General features: G+C 42.9%; 1 protein-coding gene across 7 annotated transcripts in view; it reads left to right on the forward strand.

The window, feature by feature from the left end:
* The window catches only part of LOC122553571 (centrosomal protein of 170 kDa protein B-like), a 106,444-nt gene extending 91,800 nt beyond the window's left edge, over positions 1 to 14,644 (forward strand). For all 7 annotated transcript variants that reach the window (XM_043697580.2, XM_043697585.2, XM_043697583.2 and 4 more), the window contains 3 exons: positions 66 to 159; positions 10,957 to 11,008; positions 11,260 to 14,644. In XM_043697580.2, the coding sequence (XP_043553515.2) occupies positions 66 to 159; positions 10,957 to 11,008; positions 11,260 to 11,546 (433 nt within the window). In that variant the 3' untranslated portion in view covers positions 11,547 to 14,644. The remainder of the gene's footprint in view (positions 1 to 65; positions 160 to 10,956; positions 11,009 to 11,259) is intronic.
* Positions 14,645 to 19,761: the final 5,117 nt, after the last annotated feature.

The raw sequence follows: 19,761 nt of genomic DNA on the forward strand, positions 1-19,761 counted from the left end.
ATGTTTATATGTAACACTTTTTACATTATTATCTCATGTAAAATTTACTTTTGTTATTTGCTTAGAATTCTGTTCCAAAACAAGGATAGAAATTGGGATGACATTGAGGCCAAAATAAATTCTGAAAATGAAGTGCCAATTCTCAAAACATCAAATAAGGTATTCTTACTCAAATGTAGCTTTCTGCTTTTACCTTGGATTGTATCTATTTTATGCTTTTACACTGGTCAGAGGAATAGTTGAAGCAAGGTATTGGTCTAGGTCAGTGTTGCAAGCCTGTACTCATAATCTGGATTCCAAATTCATTTCTTAATACTGGAATTGATCACTGTTTGTTCATGCCTGGACATTCTTGCTCTCGTGAAAGTGTTGACTTCCACTGGCCATCCCTGACGCACCACCCAATTGTTAATTGATCTGTCTGTTTAGATAACCAGTGTAACTGCTGCAATAGCTGAAAATTCTCTCCCCAGTTGGCATCTACACTTTGTGTTCCATTCACTTAACTAACACCCCTACAATCTCTGTGTTTGTGATTAGCTAACTAAGCACTGAAAGATATTCAAAACTGTGCCCTCTCTATTTTGTAGGATTAAGTTGCTTACTGTTTTTGTTCAAAAAACTGTTAAGGATCTCCTAACAGTAAGTTAGCTCAGTTGGCTGGACAGCTGGTTTGTAATGCAGAGTGTTGCCAAAAGCATGAGTTCGGTTTCCACACAGGGGCAGAGGTCACCATGACAGACTCTGCTCCTCAGCCCGTCCCCTTGCCTGAGGCAAGGTGGCCCTTAGGTTAATGCACCACAATCTTCTCTATTTAATGGAAGAGCAGTCGTATTGTTTAAGACTATGGTGGCATGTTTTAAAAAATTCTCAAGGTCAAGGACCAGGCTCGCAGGAAAGTAGTCTGACACAGAACAAACAGCCAAGAGGCAAGTCTGCTAGAATATAAGTGTTTTATTCCCCGCAGCGTCGCCACAACCAGGTCTCGTACTTACAACGGGTCTGGTTTATACTCACTCTACGTGTTACCGGAACTGGGAGCCGTCAGTTCTCGTAGAGCGGTTGCCAACAACCCACGCTCGGCGGTTAAACGCAACCCCGGAGCAGACTCTACCGAACTGGAGACTTTTCCAGCTGATATACTCTTTTCCAGATATAAACATTCATGTGAACAGCAGAGCAAGGCTAAAAAACACATTCCATTCTGGTTACATACAGATAAGAAGATTCACACGGGAAGGTGTATAATAAGATTCACACGGGACTAAGCGACACCTTCCATTTTCGGTTAGATTCACACATGTATTGGGACACAATTTTAACCCTTTCACCACATTCCACTGCTTGGCCCAATACATGTGTCGCATTATGATTCACACATGTATTGGGACATAATTTTACACCACATTCCACTGCTTGGCCCAATACATGTGTTACATTATGCCCATATGTATTCTTTCTAACAAGCGCCTACATACACGCCAAATATACAAGCAAGTCAGGACATTACAGCATGTTAAAATCACCAGGACCGCTACCAGGATCGACAAGGGTGGGAACAGGAATGTCCCCGCAGTGGAGGACATACCACTCAATATGTCCCACCAATGATGAGCTGACTCCACGTCCACTACACGGGCAGCATGTACTACCTCCTGTCCATGTATAAAGGTAGACACCGTAACCTTGGTGACATTGGTTTGATGCTTTCGTAATATCTGCTTAAGCTCCTCGGATCGGTCCAATGCTCGCTTAAACCGATCCAGGGAAATGTTCCAAGGATTCATCAGCACTTTCCACTGCACCTTGGTAAAGTGGCGAGCACTGCTATAAGTGGTCAACAAATAGGTGTGATTCTGCCAGTGCCACTGATAGACATTTGAGAGGCATCCCGAGAACGGTGCTGAGGGAAGCATAGGATGTGGATTATTGGTAGCCACACAGAGCGTGTGTGGCCCAATCTGCCACATCATGTCCCTTGGAGTCTCAACAGTCCATTCGCACAGGGCCGTTCCCTTAGTCAAGCAAGGGTCCCGATACCTGTCCATCAGTAGGCAAGTTTTCCCCTGATCAGTCTGTTCACAAGCGGACAGATCATAGGTAATATTGGTATCTGGGCTAAACCACTGTCCCCTTGTCTTCAGAAAATAATATCCAGAAGATGTAATCACTGGTAATACATAATATCGACAGACCGTAACAGTGTGGGTTACATTCATGGTAACAAAGTATCCGTTACACATAGTTGCGTTACACCATGTTCGCTCTGGATGGGTTATCATCCACAATTTCTCAGATACATTCCATAGTCCCCTCCACGCTTGTACATTGGGGGATGTTACCACACGCAAAAAGCGTTCTTTCTGTATTTGAGCATGCAACATTTGAATATGACAGGCAGTCCAATTTAACTGAGCCGTAATGTTCTCAAACAGTTCCTGAGTGGCACCCCAGACATCCAGTTCCCATTGCAGAGATCGTATCATTATTTCAGCTGTCTCTCCTTGAGTCATCATTACGGATGGCATCCACCTTCCAATAGTATGTAGTCCTTGTGAGGTGGCCTGTCCCGTGTTAGATAATTTAGTACGGGTCACCTCAGAGTCAATGGCATTCGAGATACCCATAACAGTTCCTGCGCCTCCCAGCAGGGTGTCGTACCACGCTCGTCGCCGCCTCTTGGTATGACACTCGGGTATGAGGGGCAACTGTACCCGCCAATGAACATCAGTGTGCAGTACCGCCCGGGCCATCTGTTGACAAGTTGACATAATAGGGGCCAACTGTGTTCGATGCGACCGCACGCCCCCCGTGGCTGGCCCGCCCCGCGTGGGGTTTAATAACGCCTCAGACGGGGCGTTCGTCGAGGGCAGTACCATTATTAACCACATGAATCGATGACAATTCCGAATATCGGTGGCATTGCACAGCCACAGATCTTCCCCCAGAGCTGTGACGCTCCAATGAGTCCCCGTTGTCCCGCATGTCTGGGTGCGTCGGTCCCACAAACACGTCTTGACTTGGGCATTTACCACCAGGGTGCAATTAGGCGGTATGAACGATATGTCATATTTTTCCCCATCCCGGTGCATGTAGCACTGTGCACACGTGTACAATTGACAGTCGCTGGTGAGAGTCAGAACAACGCACTGCTGACCGGGTTCACATGTAAAATTGTCCTGCGTCCGTCGCTGGCTACTGGCCTCCCACCGCACCTCATGGCGGGCGACCGGTACCAGCGTCCAGGCCGTGATACCGATGCCCTGGAGTGGCCATCCGATCGCGAACATCGCCAATAGGAGTCGCAATCCCCATGACCACCCCATGTTCAAGGCGGAGGGCCAGCCTGAGGGTGCATAGCAAGTACAACATTATTTAGGTCTCACGTAAGTAGCACTGGTTCGCCGGGACGTTTGCCCAGGTCGGGTCCCCGGGGTACATAATGGTGACCAGACTGTCCTTCCACTGTGCTATGATTTCGGCCGGCCTGGGGGGGCCGGTCGTTTGGCGCACCCATACCTTGGCCCCCTTAGTGTCAGTAGACCCAAATCCCCCCGTCCCACGCTCAGTAACCGTAACGGGAGCTCCCGTCTCTTCCACCGTTGTAAGGTTACATGGCTTAATGACCAATTGCGCTATTCTGTCCCCCTTCTGTATCACGTAAGGTTCAGCGGTGATGTTGACCAGGATCACCCCCAACTCCCCTTGGTAGTCCGCGTCAATTACGCCTGCCATCACATCAATCCCCTTTAGTGACAGTCCCGACCGCGGGAGGATATGCCCATAGGTTCCAGGGGGACAAATCAATCCTAATCCGGTCTTAATCACCGTAGGTTTCTGTTGGATCAAAGTCTGGGCAGTTAGTGCTCGTAGGTCCAGTCCAGCCGAAGCCGGCGTGGCCCTTACGGGAATATCAGCTTCCTCAGCGAATTTCCACATTTTAATAGGCTGAGTCTTTGGGGTATCACATACTCGTATCATCCTATTCAAGGGTGTTACCCCATTTCCTAATGGGCGGTTATTAATTTGTTTCACCACCCGAATTAGTTGCTTCTTCCAACCTGTTAAGTCATTGCAACCTCCTGCTTTTCGTAGTGAGGACTTCAGAAGCCCATTCATTCGTTCTATAAGTCCCGCAGCTTGTGGGTGATAGGGTACATGATAAACCCATTCCACGTGGTTATCGTGACACCACTGCTTTACCGCCCTTCCTGTGAAATGGGAGCCATTGTCACTCTGGACCTGTATGGGCAATCCATAAAATTGTTCAATCAAATCTAAACATCGCAAGGTAGCCTGTTGATTGTTGTGACGACAGGGATGGGCTACCAAAACCCCAGACATAGTGTCCACAGCTGTACATATGTGGTTACATCCTTGTGAGGAGGGTAAGGGACCCACAAAGTCCATTTGCCAGCTCTGTCCCGGACCATCCCCCCGATGGATATGTCCCATCATGTGTTGGGGCACTCCCTGCCGCTGATGTTGACACTGCTCACACTGGTTTACTGCAGTCTTAACATCATCTACCATAAGATCTATTCCTCGGTCTCGAGCCCATTGCAAGGTTCCTTGCACTCCCCAGTGCCCAGCCTTAAGGTGTGCCCATCTAGCTAGGTCCACTGAGGTGCCCCTTTGCACCATCATGGTTCGGACGATACCATCCACATATCGGTTATGTAGAGCTTCCACATCATTTCGAGATGTATGGGCATCTACGTGGGTGATGTATATGACCAGGTATTGAGCTTTCTCCCATATATCTTCCCATAACTGTTTACCCCATACTTCCCTATTCTGGATCATCCACTGATTGGCCTGCCAAGTTGGCATCCATTGTGTCATGCCGTTAACCACTGACCACGAGTCAGAGAACAAACAAACTCCCATGACCCCTGCTTGCATGACTACCATATGCACTGCTTTTATTTCTGCCCACTGACTACTTTTTCCCTCCCCTAATTCTTCTAGGGTAGTGCCTTGTTTTGGGTTAAAGGCGGCAGCTTTCCATCTACGCTGTCCCGCTTTCCATTGGGCTGACCCATCTACGAACCAAGCCGTGGCTTGTTCATCCGGGGTCAGTTCATCATACCGTTTTCCCATCTTAACGGGTGATTCCTTGTATTCAATCACCTCAAACCGTTTTTCCCCTTCCTCAGGGGCCTCCGCCACTTGCTCATGTAGGACTGACACTCCTTTCTGTCCAGTCCGCACTCTCTCCGACACATACCATTTCCATTTAATGATGCTGCTCTCTTGGGCAGTTCCTATTCGGTGGGTAGTGGGGTCACTAAGTACCCACGGAAGAATAGGGATAGCTGTTCTCATGATCACTTCATGTCCAAGCCCCAGTAGCATGCTAATAACTGTTTCTCAAAGGGGGTATACCGTTCCCCTGCCGGGGGTAATTTTCGGGACCAAAATCCCAGTGGCTTACGGGTTCTTCCCTGTTTTTGCCATAAGCTCCAATTGGCATAATCCCCCTGTGCTGAGACTTGCAGTTCTACAGGTCCTGACTGTATCTTTCCCAAGGATACAGCTTGCTGTATCGCTTGCTTGGCCATTTCAAATGCAGTTTGATGGACCTCCGTCCATTCGAACGCTGCCTTTTTCCTCGTAACTCGATACAAAGGTTTTAAAATTTGTCCTAAATGGGGAATATGCTGTCTCCAGAATCCGAATAACCCAATAAATTGCTGCACGTCCTTCTGGGTATGAGGGACGGCAAAGACCTGAATCTTATTTTTAGCTTTCGCAGTGATTTCCCTTTCCCCCTTGTTCCACACGATTCCTAAGAATTTTACCGTTTGTGAGGGACCCTGGATTTTGGCTGGGTTGATCTCCCACCCATATCCTCGCATATGTTGAACCAGTTGGTCCAGCAATTCCTGAACCTGCTTCTGACTTGTCCCCTGTATCATCATATCGTCAATATAGTGCGAGATCATCACTTCGTCAGGCACTTTAAAGGCAGCCAAGTGTTCTGCAACTATCCGGTGGCAGATAGTAGGGCTATGCAGATATCCTTGGGGCAATCGCGTGAACGTGAATTGTCTACCCTCCCAAGTGAATGCGAACTGTTCCTGCCTATCTTCGGGAATAGGAATTGTGAAGAAGGCATTAGCCAAATCAATTACTCCGTACCACACCCCTGGATGATGTTGGATTCGTCCTATAATAGTGACGGCGTCCGGGACCGCTGCCGTCAAGGCCGGAGTGTGACGGTTTAGTTGCCGATAATCTACCGTCATCCACCATGACCCATCGGCTTTATGTACGGGCCATAAGGGGTTATTCCACGCCGTGGTGCATGTCCTAAGCACTCCCGCTTCCAAATAATCCTTAATTGTGGCGGATATTTCTTTATGTCCGCCGGGAATCCTATACTGTCTAAGACTTATTACGCGATCGGCGATCGGGATGGGGAAGGGGTCCATTTTAACCTTTCCCACTAACACCGTCCTACAGCGCAAAGCCATTTTCGTGATTCCAAATTCAAACTTCCCTTGTTGGAGGTGAAGTGTTAAACCGGCCAGAATGTCCATTCCCAGGATCCATTCTCTAACCGGTGTAATGATAATTGAATAAGTTTTAATGGGCATTGTACCTATCTTTAGGGGCAATTGTACTGTTTTTCCTTCAATCAGATTACCTCCCAGCCCAACCAGCGTGACTGGGGTTCCTTTAAACTTATGGGGCGTCCCATAGATTAAGGTGGCCTCCGCCCCTGTGTCCACTAGAGCCATAACGGTTTGGACGGATTTGCGCCAATAGATAGTCAATGATACATGAGGTCGAATGTCGTCTGCTGACCATTGGCTCGTTCGTGGGCAAACCCTTGGGGCTTGGCCCGATTCCTATTGTTCCTCCCATTCATCTTCCCCAGACAGCACTGGGTAAAGACGTTTGCCTCGCCCTTCTTTGTTCTTGCCTTTCTTACTAGGTTTCCGGCCACGCCTATCCACTTTATAATACTCTCGGAGGGGAGGCCGTACCTCCTCCTCCTCCTCGTCCTCCGAGGATTCCCACCGCTGGGAAGTGGAAGTTCCACCCCTTCGAGGCTCATTAACAACCGGACCCCGTGTCTGACATTTTTGTGTTAGTAATTCCACTAGGTCTTCCATAGTGGGTCGGGACTCCGTCTCTACCCGGGACACCTTCAGTCCCTTTCGTCTGCATAAGTCTTTTAATTCCGGTGTAGGTAGGCCATCAATCTCCGATGCTGGGACCTGCGCCCGTATCAAAGCTTGCCACAAAGCACGCCGTGAGGGGCCTTGGTTACTTCCTTGATTAGGGTTTACTTTTCCCCCTGCCCGAGCCTCAGGGCGACGCCCCTCCGTGCCCCCCTGAGAAGCACGGGTTGTGGGTCCCCAATCCCCCAAACCACCCATCTCCCTCATCATACTACGGGCATCTCCTAGGGTTTCTCCCCGTCCACTCAACATTATGGTTAATAACAGTGGTTTATAATGGGGGGGGGCAGTCTTCACTAGGTGGTCTCTAGTCTGTCTACTAACATTTGTGTTATCTACCTCGTCCAGCACTCCCAGCAACAGGGCATCCCGCACACACAAACGGGTTAGCCTCTGAACCCCTTCCTTAATTGTTGTCCAAGTTCCTTCCAAGGGGGGCCAATCGGACGGGAAGGGATACTGTTCGGCCACTGCCCTGGCATACATCCCAAATAAGGTCCCCATACTGCGATCTATTACCATATCCTTGGCTTGTCTGCGGTACCCCAGGTCTATGGCAGCATCCTTTGCTAATCCACCAAACTTGGGAGCATCCTGATAGTCTACCTGCACTTGTTGCCCCCCTTCCTCGAGGAGCCGAATTAGCCATAGCTCTAACGGCTCCCCAGGATTACGTCGGGTTTTCTGGGTGATAAACAGCACCTCATCGGTAGTGAAGTCTTCCGTTAATTCAGAGAATTCTGCAGGAGGCTGAGCCCGCGGTAATTCATGCATAATTGCCTCCCCTTGTTCATTCCGTATAGGGTTTCCTTCCTCATCTAACATTACCTCCCGTTGCACTGGGAGACGTCTCTGAACCTGCTTTCTCCTAACCACTGGTTTAGCTTGGAGTACGGGTGGGTCCTCTTCGTACTGATCATCTGAATCTCCCCAAATGTTCCCATCCCAATGATCGATATCCCACCGATCCCCGTTATTTAACTGGGCTACAAACGCCCGTACTTGTACCGGGTCCGGGGTTCGAGGGACCTTCCTTTTCTCTTTCCGTTTCTTAGCAGACAGATACATAATAGTTCGTCCTGCTAGTTCAGTTAATGCTGTCAATTCAGCTTTTAACTTCATAACTTCCTGCCTCAACATAGAGGCATCTCCCGAACTGAGTCCCTGCTCATGTTTCAGGAGGGCTAATTCTGCTTCAGCTTTTTGGCGCTTGTCTGACTGTTGTCTACAAGCCGCCGCACAGGCCCACATCCTCCGCTGTACCCCAGGCAAGGGGTTCTTCGGCAGGACTGGGATCCTCTCAAGGGTGGACAGCAGCGACCCTGGGGTTCCTACGCCCTCGGCCTCCCAGTTCTCCGGTCGCCCCCCACCATTTCTCAAACAAACTGCCACGCCATGCCACGGTCCATGCCATCCCGGGACGGTCGGGACCTCCACAGTTTGTTCCTCTGGTTTCTTAGCCTTTTTCCTAAACATTGTTCTGTATCAAAATCTTTCCTCAATTGCGATTGATCCTGCCGACTACGCCAAAATGTTTTTAAAAATTCTCAAGGTCAAGGACCAGGCTCGCAGGAAAGTAGTCTGACACAGAACAAACAGCCAAGAGGCAAGTCTGCTAGAATATAAGTGTTTTATTCCCCGCAGCGTCGCCACAACCAGGTCTCGTACTTACAACGGGTCTGGTTTATACTCACTCTACGTGTTACCGGAACTGGGAGCCGTCAGTTCTCGTAGAGCGGTTGCCAACAACCCACGCTCGGCGGTTAAACGCAACCCCGGAGCAGACTCTACCGAACTGGAGACTTTTCCAGCTGATATACTCTTTTCCAGATATAAACATTCATGTGAACAGCAGAGCAAGGCTAAAAAACACATTCCATTCTGGTTACATACAGATAAGAAGATTCACACGGGAAGGTGTATAATAAGATTCACACGGGACTAAGCGACACCTTCCATTTTCGGTTAGATTCACACATGTATTGGGACACAATTTTAACCCTTTCACCACATGGCATGACCTTTGTTTGTTAAGATTAAATGTTTGCCATGTTTATTAATAATTAATTTGAGTAGATTCCACATTGTGTTAGTATATTGTCTTGTTATTTATCCAGTTCTCAATGGACATAATGGTCAGGGTATTACTTCCATTAAAATATTTTAATTATTATTGAAGATAGAATAGTGAATAAAAATATTGGAATGGTCCATCATTACAGACAAAGCTGTCACAGTAAACTGTTTATTAACTGGCACCTATGGGAGCAGGAGCATGCCAGTTGATCAAATATTCTGATTGATTCTGTGGACCTCTTTATCAATGTCACACATATATTAAGTAATAAAAAACATAATGTGGGAGGTGTATATATCCCTGTAATAATTTATTTACAATATAAATCATTTAAATAATAATGTATCTTCTCCTTAAATAAAATTTATCAGAGAGCCTTCTCATTTGTACCTTCAACTAACTGCTTGAACTTCGCAGAGATTGTGATTACACAGTGAACTTCTGGTATTTGAGGTATATGATTTTTGCCAGCTTATCAAGAGTGCAGGTTCATAATGTGTTAAAATGAAGTTTGCTGTACTTTGAATTCTGTAAAATCTAAATGCAGAAATTATCTATTCAGCCCAATTAGTCAATGCAGTGTTTCTACTCTAAATGGGATGCTTGTCCCTCTGCTTTATCTTCTTCAATTTCTTTGATTATCTATGGGTCCCATTCAATCTAGTTAAATGTGAAAACTGTAACATGGCATCTGGACCCGTGGTTTTGTCCTCACAGTTCACTAGTTTGTCCAGTTTTTGATGAGGGGTACTGGGGTTAATTTGGGTGCATGGATTTCCAAAGTGCATTCATAAAGTGATATCCAATTGGCTCATCTGCAGAGTTGACTCATGTTAAAAGGGAAAATGGATGCAAGGAGCTGAAGTTGTTGAATGACAGGAAGCAGAGTGGTGAGCAGCCTTTTTTTCAGACTTCCGAAAGTTATGTTGGTGCTCCCAAGATGGTTTGTGTTTGGACATCTACCTGTGCATGGCATAATTTCAAAATTCACAGATGGCTCAATAACTTGAAAGTATAAGAGGATATGAGGCAAGTATTAATAGATGTTCAAGAAGGCACGGAGACTACAGAGAGCTATTGATGGGAGTGGGTAACAAGATGGCAGATGGAGTATATTTTGAGATTGTATGAGCGTATTCACTTTGACAATAAGAATAGGGTTGAGTGGCCAATAGGGTTGAGCCATTCTGTGATTCTATCTTTTTATCCTGACTTCCCTCTTGACTTCTGTTGTTGCAATTTTCCCTTTCTTCATTAGGATTATATGGTATTATTTTTAAAAGATCAGGCACACACTTTGGTTAGGATTATTTTAGTTGTTAAATGCATCAAAATTACATAGTCGGTACAGAACCAAATATATAGTAGACTCACCAACTTTAAGGACATTTAAATGGTCATTGGATAAGCATATGGGCGAGAATGGAATAGTGTAGGTTAGATGGGCTTCAGATTGGTTTCACAGGTCGGTGTAATATAGAGGGCTGAAGGGCCTGTACTGCACTGTAATGTTCTCTGTATTCTGAGTTTGCATGTGTCAGGAACAAGGTTGACATTTTATACCCTATGAAATTGATGTGTAGATTAAAATGAGTAATTCCCCCTCAAATCCAGATCCAAGTTCCAAATTTGTTAAAATGTTTTGATAACTGGTAATGTTCTGACTGTGTTTACTTTCTGTCCCAGGAGATATCCTCAATCTTTAAAGACTTGAGAAGAGTTCAAAAGCAATTAGATGGTTAGTAAAATTCATTGAAGCTGTTTTTGTAATTGATGGTTTGCTACATTAACCAATTTTCTGCCATCAACCTGCATTCATTAGGAGTTGTATGGAGAGAAATTACTCGTTTGTTGGAAATCTATCTGAAAAGTACTTCATCTGATGCACAATGTTATGTAATATTTGCTATGTAGTGTTGACTTCCTTTAGAGACAAATTTGCTATCTTGTAAGAGGTATAGATGAATTAAAGTATTTGCTTTCTCACAGCAATCAACACAATCATTGATCCTGATGGATCTCTGGATGCCTTGACTGGTAATCAGATCTCGCCAATTTCCACTTCTTCAATGAATATGAAAGAAAGGACTGCTAATACTGTGGACTCAAAAGATTTGCCAAAATCAACAGCACAGATACTGAAGGAATGTGCTCAGCAAGGTTCTAAACCATCCCAATTGTCTTCGGATGCTGACAGCATTGACTCTGACTCAGAGTGTAATACTCAATATACCATGATTGAGCCAAAAATGGAAGATACAGTCACTATGCTTTGAAAGAGCTATTTATTTTGGGCCATTATTTGACCAATGTGCATTGTCATTGTTGCTATGTGAGAGTATGATTGTGTAAAAGCTGTATAAAATATTGCTGTTAATGTGACGGATCTATTGCACAAAAAAAGCTTATTGAAAAAATGGAAGTTGACAAAAAAACTTATTTTAATTAAGCTGTGGCAACATATATTCAGCATAGAAGCAAAGTAAAATATGATTAAACTGAAAACATTTCAGTTTTAGGCCAAACTGTGCCATGTGAATACTATATAACATTATCATGCACTGAAGAGTATACTAGTTGCACAGGTTGTACAGTTGTTGCATGCCAGGATTCAGCACAAACCCAATTGAACAATGGCTGCATATTTAGTAAGTTGTTGCTTTTTTATATCAATGTTATGACAGGGACAGCCTAATACTTAATTCACATTCGTGGGTTAAATATTGAGTAAATATTCTGGAAAGGAGAAATTTTCCTCTTACCAAAACTTTATCTAGTTTCTTAAATATTTATGGAATAGGTGATTAGATGTATTCAGATCAAGTACGTTGTATTATTTTGTCACATGGTACTATGCATGCTTAAGGTTTTTGTCACCCTTTGAGGGTGAACAGGTTTTTATTTTGAGAAATTAACTCCATCCACATCCGTTCACTTGCGTAACAATTCTAAACCTTCTAATGTAAGATAAGTATTTCAAGCAAACATGGCTTCTCTGGTCAGTCATTTCTAAAAGAGAGCAAATTAGAAATATTCCAATCTGAAATGGTGATTCACAAATATATATCACATCACATTTTGAAATGTCAAGGTGTAACTAGCAAAACACTGCCTTAGGAATTATTTTAGCTCATGTGTGATCAAAATAAATAATTATTTCTCCCACCAATCTCTTTAGGATTGACCCCCTAATCTCTGTCCTCCAGCTGGAAGACACTATACATTGGCTAATGAACTTCTGTATTTTCAGTTCACTAGCACTATCTTCTACTTAACTGGAAATTTGCTGTACTGCACAAAGTGGTTTCTCCACTAATTTATCAAGCATAAGCTCACAGGATTCTCTCTGATTCTTAGGAATTGGGAAGAGTTTGTCTCAAAGGCATTTGATGTTTAAAATAACTTCACATGGAAATAAAGTGCTGTAATATGAGAGCAAATATAGTGTTGCAATGTTGTATGCTTGCAAAATAATGAAATTGGTATAGATTTGTAAAAACAAAATAAGTTCTAAACATGCCATGGCACTAGTTCCTCTAAAGGTGTAAGCGCACAAGTTTACATTTATGCTTCAACATTTGTGATGTCAAACTTGGAAAAGACTTTGCTATCTCTAAGGTTGTTGAACTGTACAAAGCAGTTAAAATAACTTTTGGGTTCATTGTCTCAATAAGTGGAAAAAAAAGTGATTTTTTGAAAAGAATGGTATGAATAGTCATAATTGGTTACAGATATCTCTCGATGTCCTAATGATTAGTATGGTCAATACATCAGCAAAAAGTGTATAGTTGGATTGATAATTTGTGTATATTGTGATACGTCTTACAATGGCACAATTATTTTAAATGCTTTGTCCTTATTATTAGATCGAAACAGTCCACCTTAGACAATACTAGAGCCAAAGATCAAATGACATGCTCTTAGCATTGCGTCTGTATTAATTAAATCAGTCTGCTTCTAAAATCAGTTGATTTATCAGAACTTCTAAAGATTTATGGAACAGTTCTGCAGTTAATACACACCTTTATGCACTAATTTCTAGATATGGAAACTGAGTAATAATAGCTTGAGATTACCTTTGGACACATTTTGCATCTGTATACTGTACGCATTGCACATCTCTGTCAGTTTCTATGCTGCATACTTGATGTGTCAAGGCAATTTTGTATACTTATCATAGCACAGGAGCTGGTACATGAGCGTGGTTGCAAGTTATTTTGGTGGTATGGAGGACAGCAATTATAGGTGTCTAACATTTTATATGTACAGCAATTATATGTATGATATGGATTCTTCCCCTCCCAGTGTATAGCTCATGTTCTGCATTTACCAGTGTTACCTTTTGTCTGCTATGTACGGTGGGAATCTGAGGTATGAGTGTACTAATACAAGAATACATTATGTCAAGGGTGTTGCATTAAATTTATTGGTGATATTGCCTCGAATCATTCCCATATTCTACTTTAGTCAGGATATTGTTTTAAGTGGAATTTTATTCTTCAAAATTTGGTTGATTTTTGATTTTTATGTGCACCAAATATTTTTGATGCTTTCCAGTTAGATTTAACAAAAATGAATTGTTGCCTTTTTGGCTTGAACCTGTTCTGACTGTTTGAATACATACAGTAAACAGTGACTTTATTAATAGATCGTCAGCTGCTTTAAATGAGAGGCTAATATTGCTTATTTCAGCAGTTTGGGAACATATTGTATATTGCTAATGAAAAAAAAGTCTCTTGTATGTTCACAATTTAAATTTTTGAGGACATTGCTATTTAATTGTTCATTATAATTTTGCCAAACAATCTGGAAGAACTTGACAAAAATATATCTGAAATTAATTAGTTGATATTAAAGTCAGACTGTAGTCTGCATACGCTAGATTTTCATAATGCAGGCGAATGCAATTATTTCACAATTACTGTACTCTGTTCATATGTGATGTCCTGTGCTAAATTGTCAAAGCGCTTGTTAGCCTGCTGATGCTGTTTCTTTTCTTTAGTGATTTATTCATTATTCTGTGTGTAATAGTGTATTATCATGAGAAATGCAAAACGTACAGCTTTTATTTCCAGCTGGATCATGCCATTTTTGTACTGTTGTATTTCTGTATGCTGTCTAGCTTTCAATTTGGTGTATATTTCACTTTTTTGCACTGTTATATATAGCTGAGTATAATGAGCTTTCTTTAATTTTTGGCTGGAATCAAAGGTGTAATTTATTTTATCGCCTTACAATGAATGACATGTAAATTTTGTTAGGATGAAAGTACTTCTGATTCTTAATTGTTTTGCACATCATGGTATAATTTTGAATAACTATTTAATTTTCTGTGCAAGTTGATTATAATAAACCATTCTTCATAGCAGTGAAATGTCTGTGTCATAGTGTCAGTGTTAACTATAATACTATACAGACAGTGCCACAATGTCCTGTGGCGTTTCCCAGTACAAACATCGCAATCCTTAATATAAATTGGGAAAAGCTGAGACCTCAACACTGATCCCCATGGCACACCCCGGTACCTCCCTCGTATTGAAATGATCTTTTTCTTTTACTGGTCATCCCAACAGGTATTGAAGAACTTTCCTGTATTCTTACTGTTGTTCAATAAGAAATAGTCCCTTTAGTTTACCGATCACCTTCACAAAATTGGTATGTTTATGTCAAAAACCAATAATACTGCATCAGTTTGAACATTGTTTCCTCAGCTCTGTGATCCAAATTATAATTGGGGTCAATATTGATTGCAAGTCTGTTTTCACTTAACTCCAAGCTCTGTAATGCAATTATATAGCAACATAAACCAAATTAGTTTTGTTTGAAAGTGAACCACTGAAACCTCTTGTAACCTGATCTATAGCCTGACAGAGTTCCTGAAATAAAGAAAGTGGAAAATTCACACTGGTTCAGCAGAGACTGTCATCGTCAACTACATATAACCAATGTTTGTTTCTTTTTATGCCAACTGGGTAGCACAGTGACTCAGTGGTTAGTGCTGCTGCCTCACAGCACCAGTAACCCAGGTTCGATTCCACCCTTGGGTGACTGTGTGGAGTTTGTGCATTCTCCCTCCTTGTGTCTAGGAGGATTTGCTCTGGTTTCTTCTCACAATTCAAAGATGTGCAAGTTACCTGGATCGGTTATGCTAAATTGCCCACAGTGTCTAGGGATGTGCAGGCTAGGTGGGTTAAAACAATGACTGCAGATGCTGGAAACCAGATTCTGGATTAGTGGTGCTGGAAGAGCACAGCAGTTCAGGCAGCATCCTAGGAGCTTTGAAATTAGCCACGCAAAATGCAGTTTTAGAGGGATAGGGTGCTGGGTATGAGGGGATGCTGTTTGGAAGGTCATTGTAGACTAGATGGACTGAATAGCCTCTTTCCACACTGTAGGGATCCTATGACTCTAAACGCTGAATACCTGAAAGAGCTTTTCTTTAACAGATGTTTCTCTCTATAAAGCATGCTGGAAGTTTCTTCAAGTATATTGCAAGTTAAAAGTACATGATATAGAAGTATTGTCCCACCTCAGGGTAGGATTTTGGATATCTGTTGAATATATAGGTTCTTGAAGTCATCACAAAAGTTTTTTTTAAAAATTAAAGATAACAAAGTACCCAATTTACCTGTTGTTAGATAAGCCCAGGTTAACCAAAAACTAGATTTCTGTACTTAACAAGAAGAATTAAGGAGAATCCAAAGAGTTTTTACAAATACCTTATGGACAAAAGGGTAACTAGGGAGAGAATAGGGCCCCTCAAAGATCAGCAGGTCAGGCAGCATCCAGGGAACAGGAGAATCGACGTTTCGGGCATAAGCCCTTCTTCAGGAATCCTGAAGAAGGGCTTATGCCCGAAACGTTGATTCTCCTGTTCCCTGGCTGCTGCCTGACCTGCTGCGCTTTTCCAGCAACACATTTTCAGCCCCTCAAAGATCAGCAGGGTGGCCTTTGTGTGGACCCGCAGAAAATGGGGGAGATACTAAATGAGTATTTTGCATTAGTATTTACTGTGGAAAACGATATGGAAGATATAGATTGTGGGGAAATAGATGGTGACATCTTGCAGAATGCTCATATTACAGAGGAGGAAGTGCTGGATGTCTTGAAATGGGTAAAGGTGGATAAATCCACAGGGCCTGGTCAGGTGTATCCTAGAACTCTGTGGGAAGCTAGAGAAGTGATTGCTGGGCCTCTTGCTGAGATATTTGTATCATCGATAGTCACAGGTGAGGTGCCGGAAGACTGGATGTTGACTAACGTGGTACCACTGTTTAAGAAGGGTGGTAAGGACAAGCCATGGAACTATCGACCAGTGAGCCTGACGTCGGTGGTGAGCAAGTTGTTGGAGGGAATCCTGAGAGACAGGATGTACATGTATTTGGAAAGGCAAGGACTGATTAGGGATAGTCAACATGGCCTTGTGTATGGGAAATCATGTCTCACAAATTTGATTGAGTTTTTTGAAGAAGTAACAAAGAGGATTGATGAGGGCAAAGCGGTAGATGTGATATATAGATGTCAGTAAGGTGATCGACAAGGTTCCCCATGGGAGACTGGTTAGCAAGGTTAGATCTCACAGAATACAAGGAGAACTAGCCATTTGGATACAGAATTGGCTCAAAGGTAGAAAACAGAGGGTGGTGGTGGAGGGTTTTTCAGACTGGAGGCCTGCAACCAGTGGAGTGCCACAAGAATGGGTTCTGGGTCCTCTACTTTTTGTCATTTATATAAATGATTTGGATGCGAGCATAAGAGGTACAGTTGGTAAGTTTGCAGATGATAACAAAATTGGAGATGTAGTGGACAGTGAAGAAGGTTACCTCAGATTACAACAGGATCTGGACCAGATGGACCAAATGGCTGAGAAGTGGCAGATGGAGCTTAATTTAGATAAATGCGAGGTGCTGCATTTTGGGAAAGCAAATCTTAGCAGGACTTATACACTTAATGGTAAGGTCCTGCAGAGTGTTGCTGAACAAAGAGACCTTGGAGTACAGGTTCATAGCTCCTTGAAAGTGGAGTCGCAGGTAGATAGGATAGTGAAGAAGGCGTTTGGTATGCTTTCCTTTATTGGTCAGAGTATTGAGTACAGGAGTTGGGAGGTCATGTTGCGGCTGTACAGGACATTGGTTAGGCCACTGTTGGAATATTGCATGCAATTCTGGTCTCCTTCCTATTGGAAAGATGTTGTGAAAATTGAAAGGGTTCAGAAAAGATTTACAAGAATGTTGCCAGGGTTGAAGGATTGGAACTACAGGGAGATGCTGAACAGGCTGGGGCTGTTTTCCCTGGAGAGTCGGAGGCTGAGGGGTAACCTTATAGAGGTTTACAAAATTATGAGGGGCATGGATAGGGTAAATAGGGAAACTCTTTTCCCTGGGGTCGGGGTGTACAGAACTAGAGGGCATAGGTTTTGGGTGAGAGGGTAAAGATATGAGACCTATGGGACAGCGTTTTCACACAGAGGGTGGTACATGTATGGAATGAGCTGCCAGAGGAAGTGGTGGAGGCTGATACAATTGCAACACTTAAGAGGCAATTGGATGGGGAAATGAATAGGAAGGGTTTGGAGGGATGTGGATCCAGTGCTGGCAGGTGGGACTAGATTGGGTTGGGATACCTGGTCGGCATAGATGGGTTGGACCGAAGGGTCTGTTTCCATGCTGTATATCTCTATGACTCTATAAACTACTATTTATTCAAATAAAATGAACTGTAACTACAGGCAAACAGTTATGAATTGTTGATGTCAAAGTACAGTAGGCGAACTCCCTTCTAAAACTCCACTTACCCATACACACTCTGATAAAAATAAATTGATGTTATTGAGAGGAGTGAGAAATACAATGGGGCAACAGTTCAAGCGCACCATTTTTCAGGATTTGATGGAATGTTTCTTTTGTTTCTAAAGTCCTTCAGTTCTCTGATCTTTTGGTTCTCTTAACTATTCATAGGAGGCATGGAATGACTGGTTCCTGAATTATAAAGTTAATTATTGATTAGAAGCGATCTCTGACAGTACCTGATGGGAGAAAATAAGTTGGCTTTCTTAAGGCTTTAGGAGAGACAGAGACACACCAGCAGTCTGAAGGCTTCTGCAGGAATCATTCACATATACAAGCTGTTCACTTACCCAAGAGTCAGTCAGATAGTTGTCAGGCTGATGGCCATTGGCATCTGCAACTAATCTCAATTCCACAAATGATGCTGATGCCAGCTGAATTTCATGGTATTCATACCCTGGTGGTGATCCATCTCCAAACAAAGCAGTCAGAACTCAATAAGATGCTTTTCAAAAATGCCATAATTCTTTCCACAATCCTTGGTTTTGAAACAGTACTTTCTCCTATTTTAGTTTACAATAAAAAATTCAGAAATCTAAAAGAAAGAAACACAATTTGATCAAAAGACGTGATACACAAACAACAAGCCACAACTTGCAGCCATTCATTCTTTGTCTACCCCACTCTCCCATATAACTCTATACAAGTTTAGCATTTCCTAACCCTTTAACTTATTCCATAATTCTACACTCTCAATGCAATTGTAATTTGATTTACATTATCTTTTCCAGCAATGTGAATAATCTTAACATTAAATGGATGAAACAAGGCTTTCCATTTGAATAGTCTTGTATTTTGAACTTTAAACTTTTCAACAAATGACAACAGATCATGGTCAGTGCAGATGTAATGTTCTGTTACTGTGTCAGACATTGACTTCAAATTGTTGAAGAACAACTAATAATCCCAAAGTTTCCTTTTCTACAGTGGGCGACTCCTGATGTGGGTTCAGTTTCTTAGAGAAGCCAATGGTGTACTTCTCTATTTCCAATTCATCATTCTGGAAAAGGTTAGAGACTAGGAATACTGTGGTGACTAACTCACCTGACTCCCCAAAACCTGTCCACCATCTACAAGGCACAAGTCAGGAATATGATGAAATATGTCCCACTGACTAGGACAGGTGCAGCTCTAATAACACTCAAGAAGCTTGACACCATCCAGGACAAAGCAGTTGGCTTGATTATGTACTATCTTCCAGGCATGCTGCAGAAATTCACCAAAGACCCTTGCATAGCACCTTCCAAACCAGTGACCACTTCCATCTAAAAGGACAAGTTCAACAAATACATGGGAACACCTGTAAGTTCCCCTTCAAACCATTCAGCATCCTGACTTGGAAATATGTCACTGTTCCTTCACTGTCGATGAGTGATATTCCTGAAATTCCCTCAGAAAAAGCATTGTGCATCTATCTGTTCAAGAAGGCAGCTCATCAAGGGCAACTAGGGATGGCTAATACATGCTGGCATCCTATGAATGAATGAATCATTAGCATCAATTATCATTTTAAACAATTTGACATCATCAAAAGCAGCTGAATTTATTTATAAGGGTGGCAATCAGCTTCTAAAAGGCTGGCTGGCATTCTGCCTACTGTACTACTTTCACTTATCTCTTTAGCAACTTTGTTAATAATATAGCT

This window comes from Chiloscyllium plagiosum, unplaced genomic scaffold (assembly GCF_037043375.1).
Source record: "Chiloscyllium plagiosum isolate Xiang-an unplaced genomic scaffold, Cpla_swu_hap1 HiC_scaffold_8, whole genome shotgun sequence".
In the NCBI taxonomy this organism is placed as follows: domain Eukaryota; kingdom Metazoa; phylum Chordata; class Chondrichthyes; order Orectolobiformes; family Hemiscylliidae; genus Chiloscyllium; species Chiloscyllium plagiosum.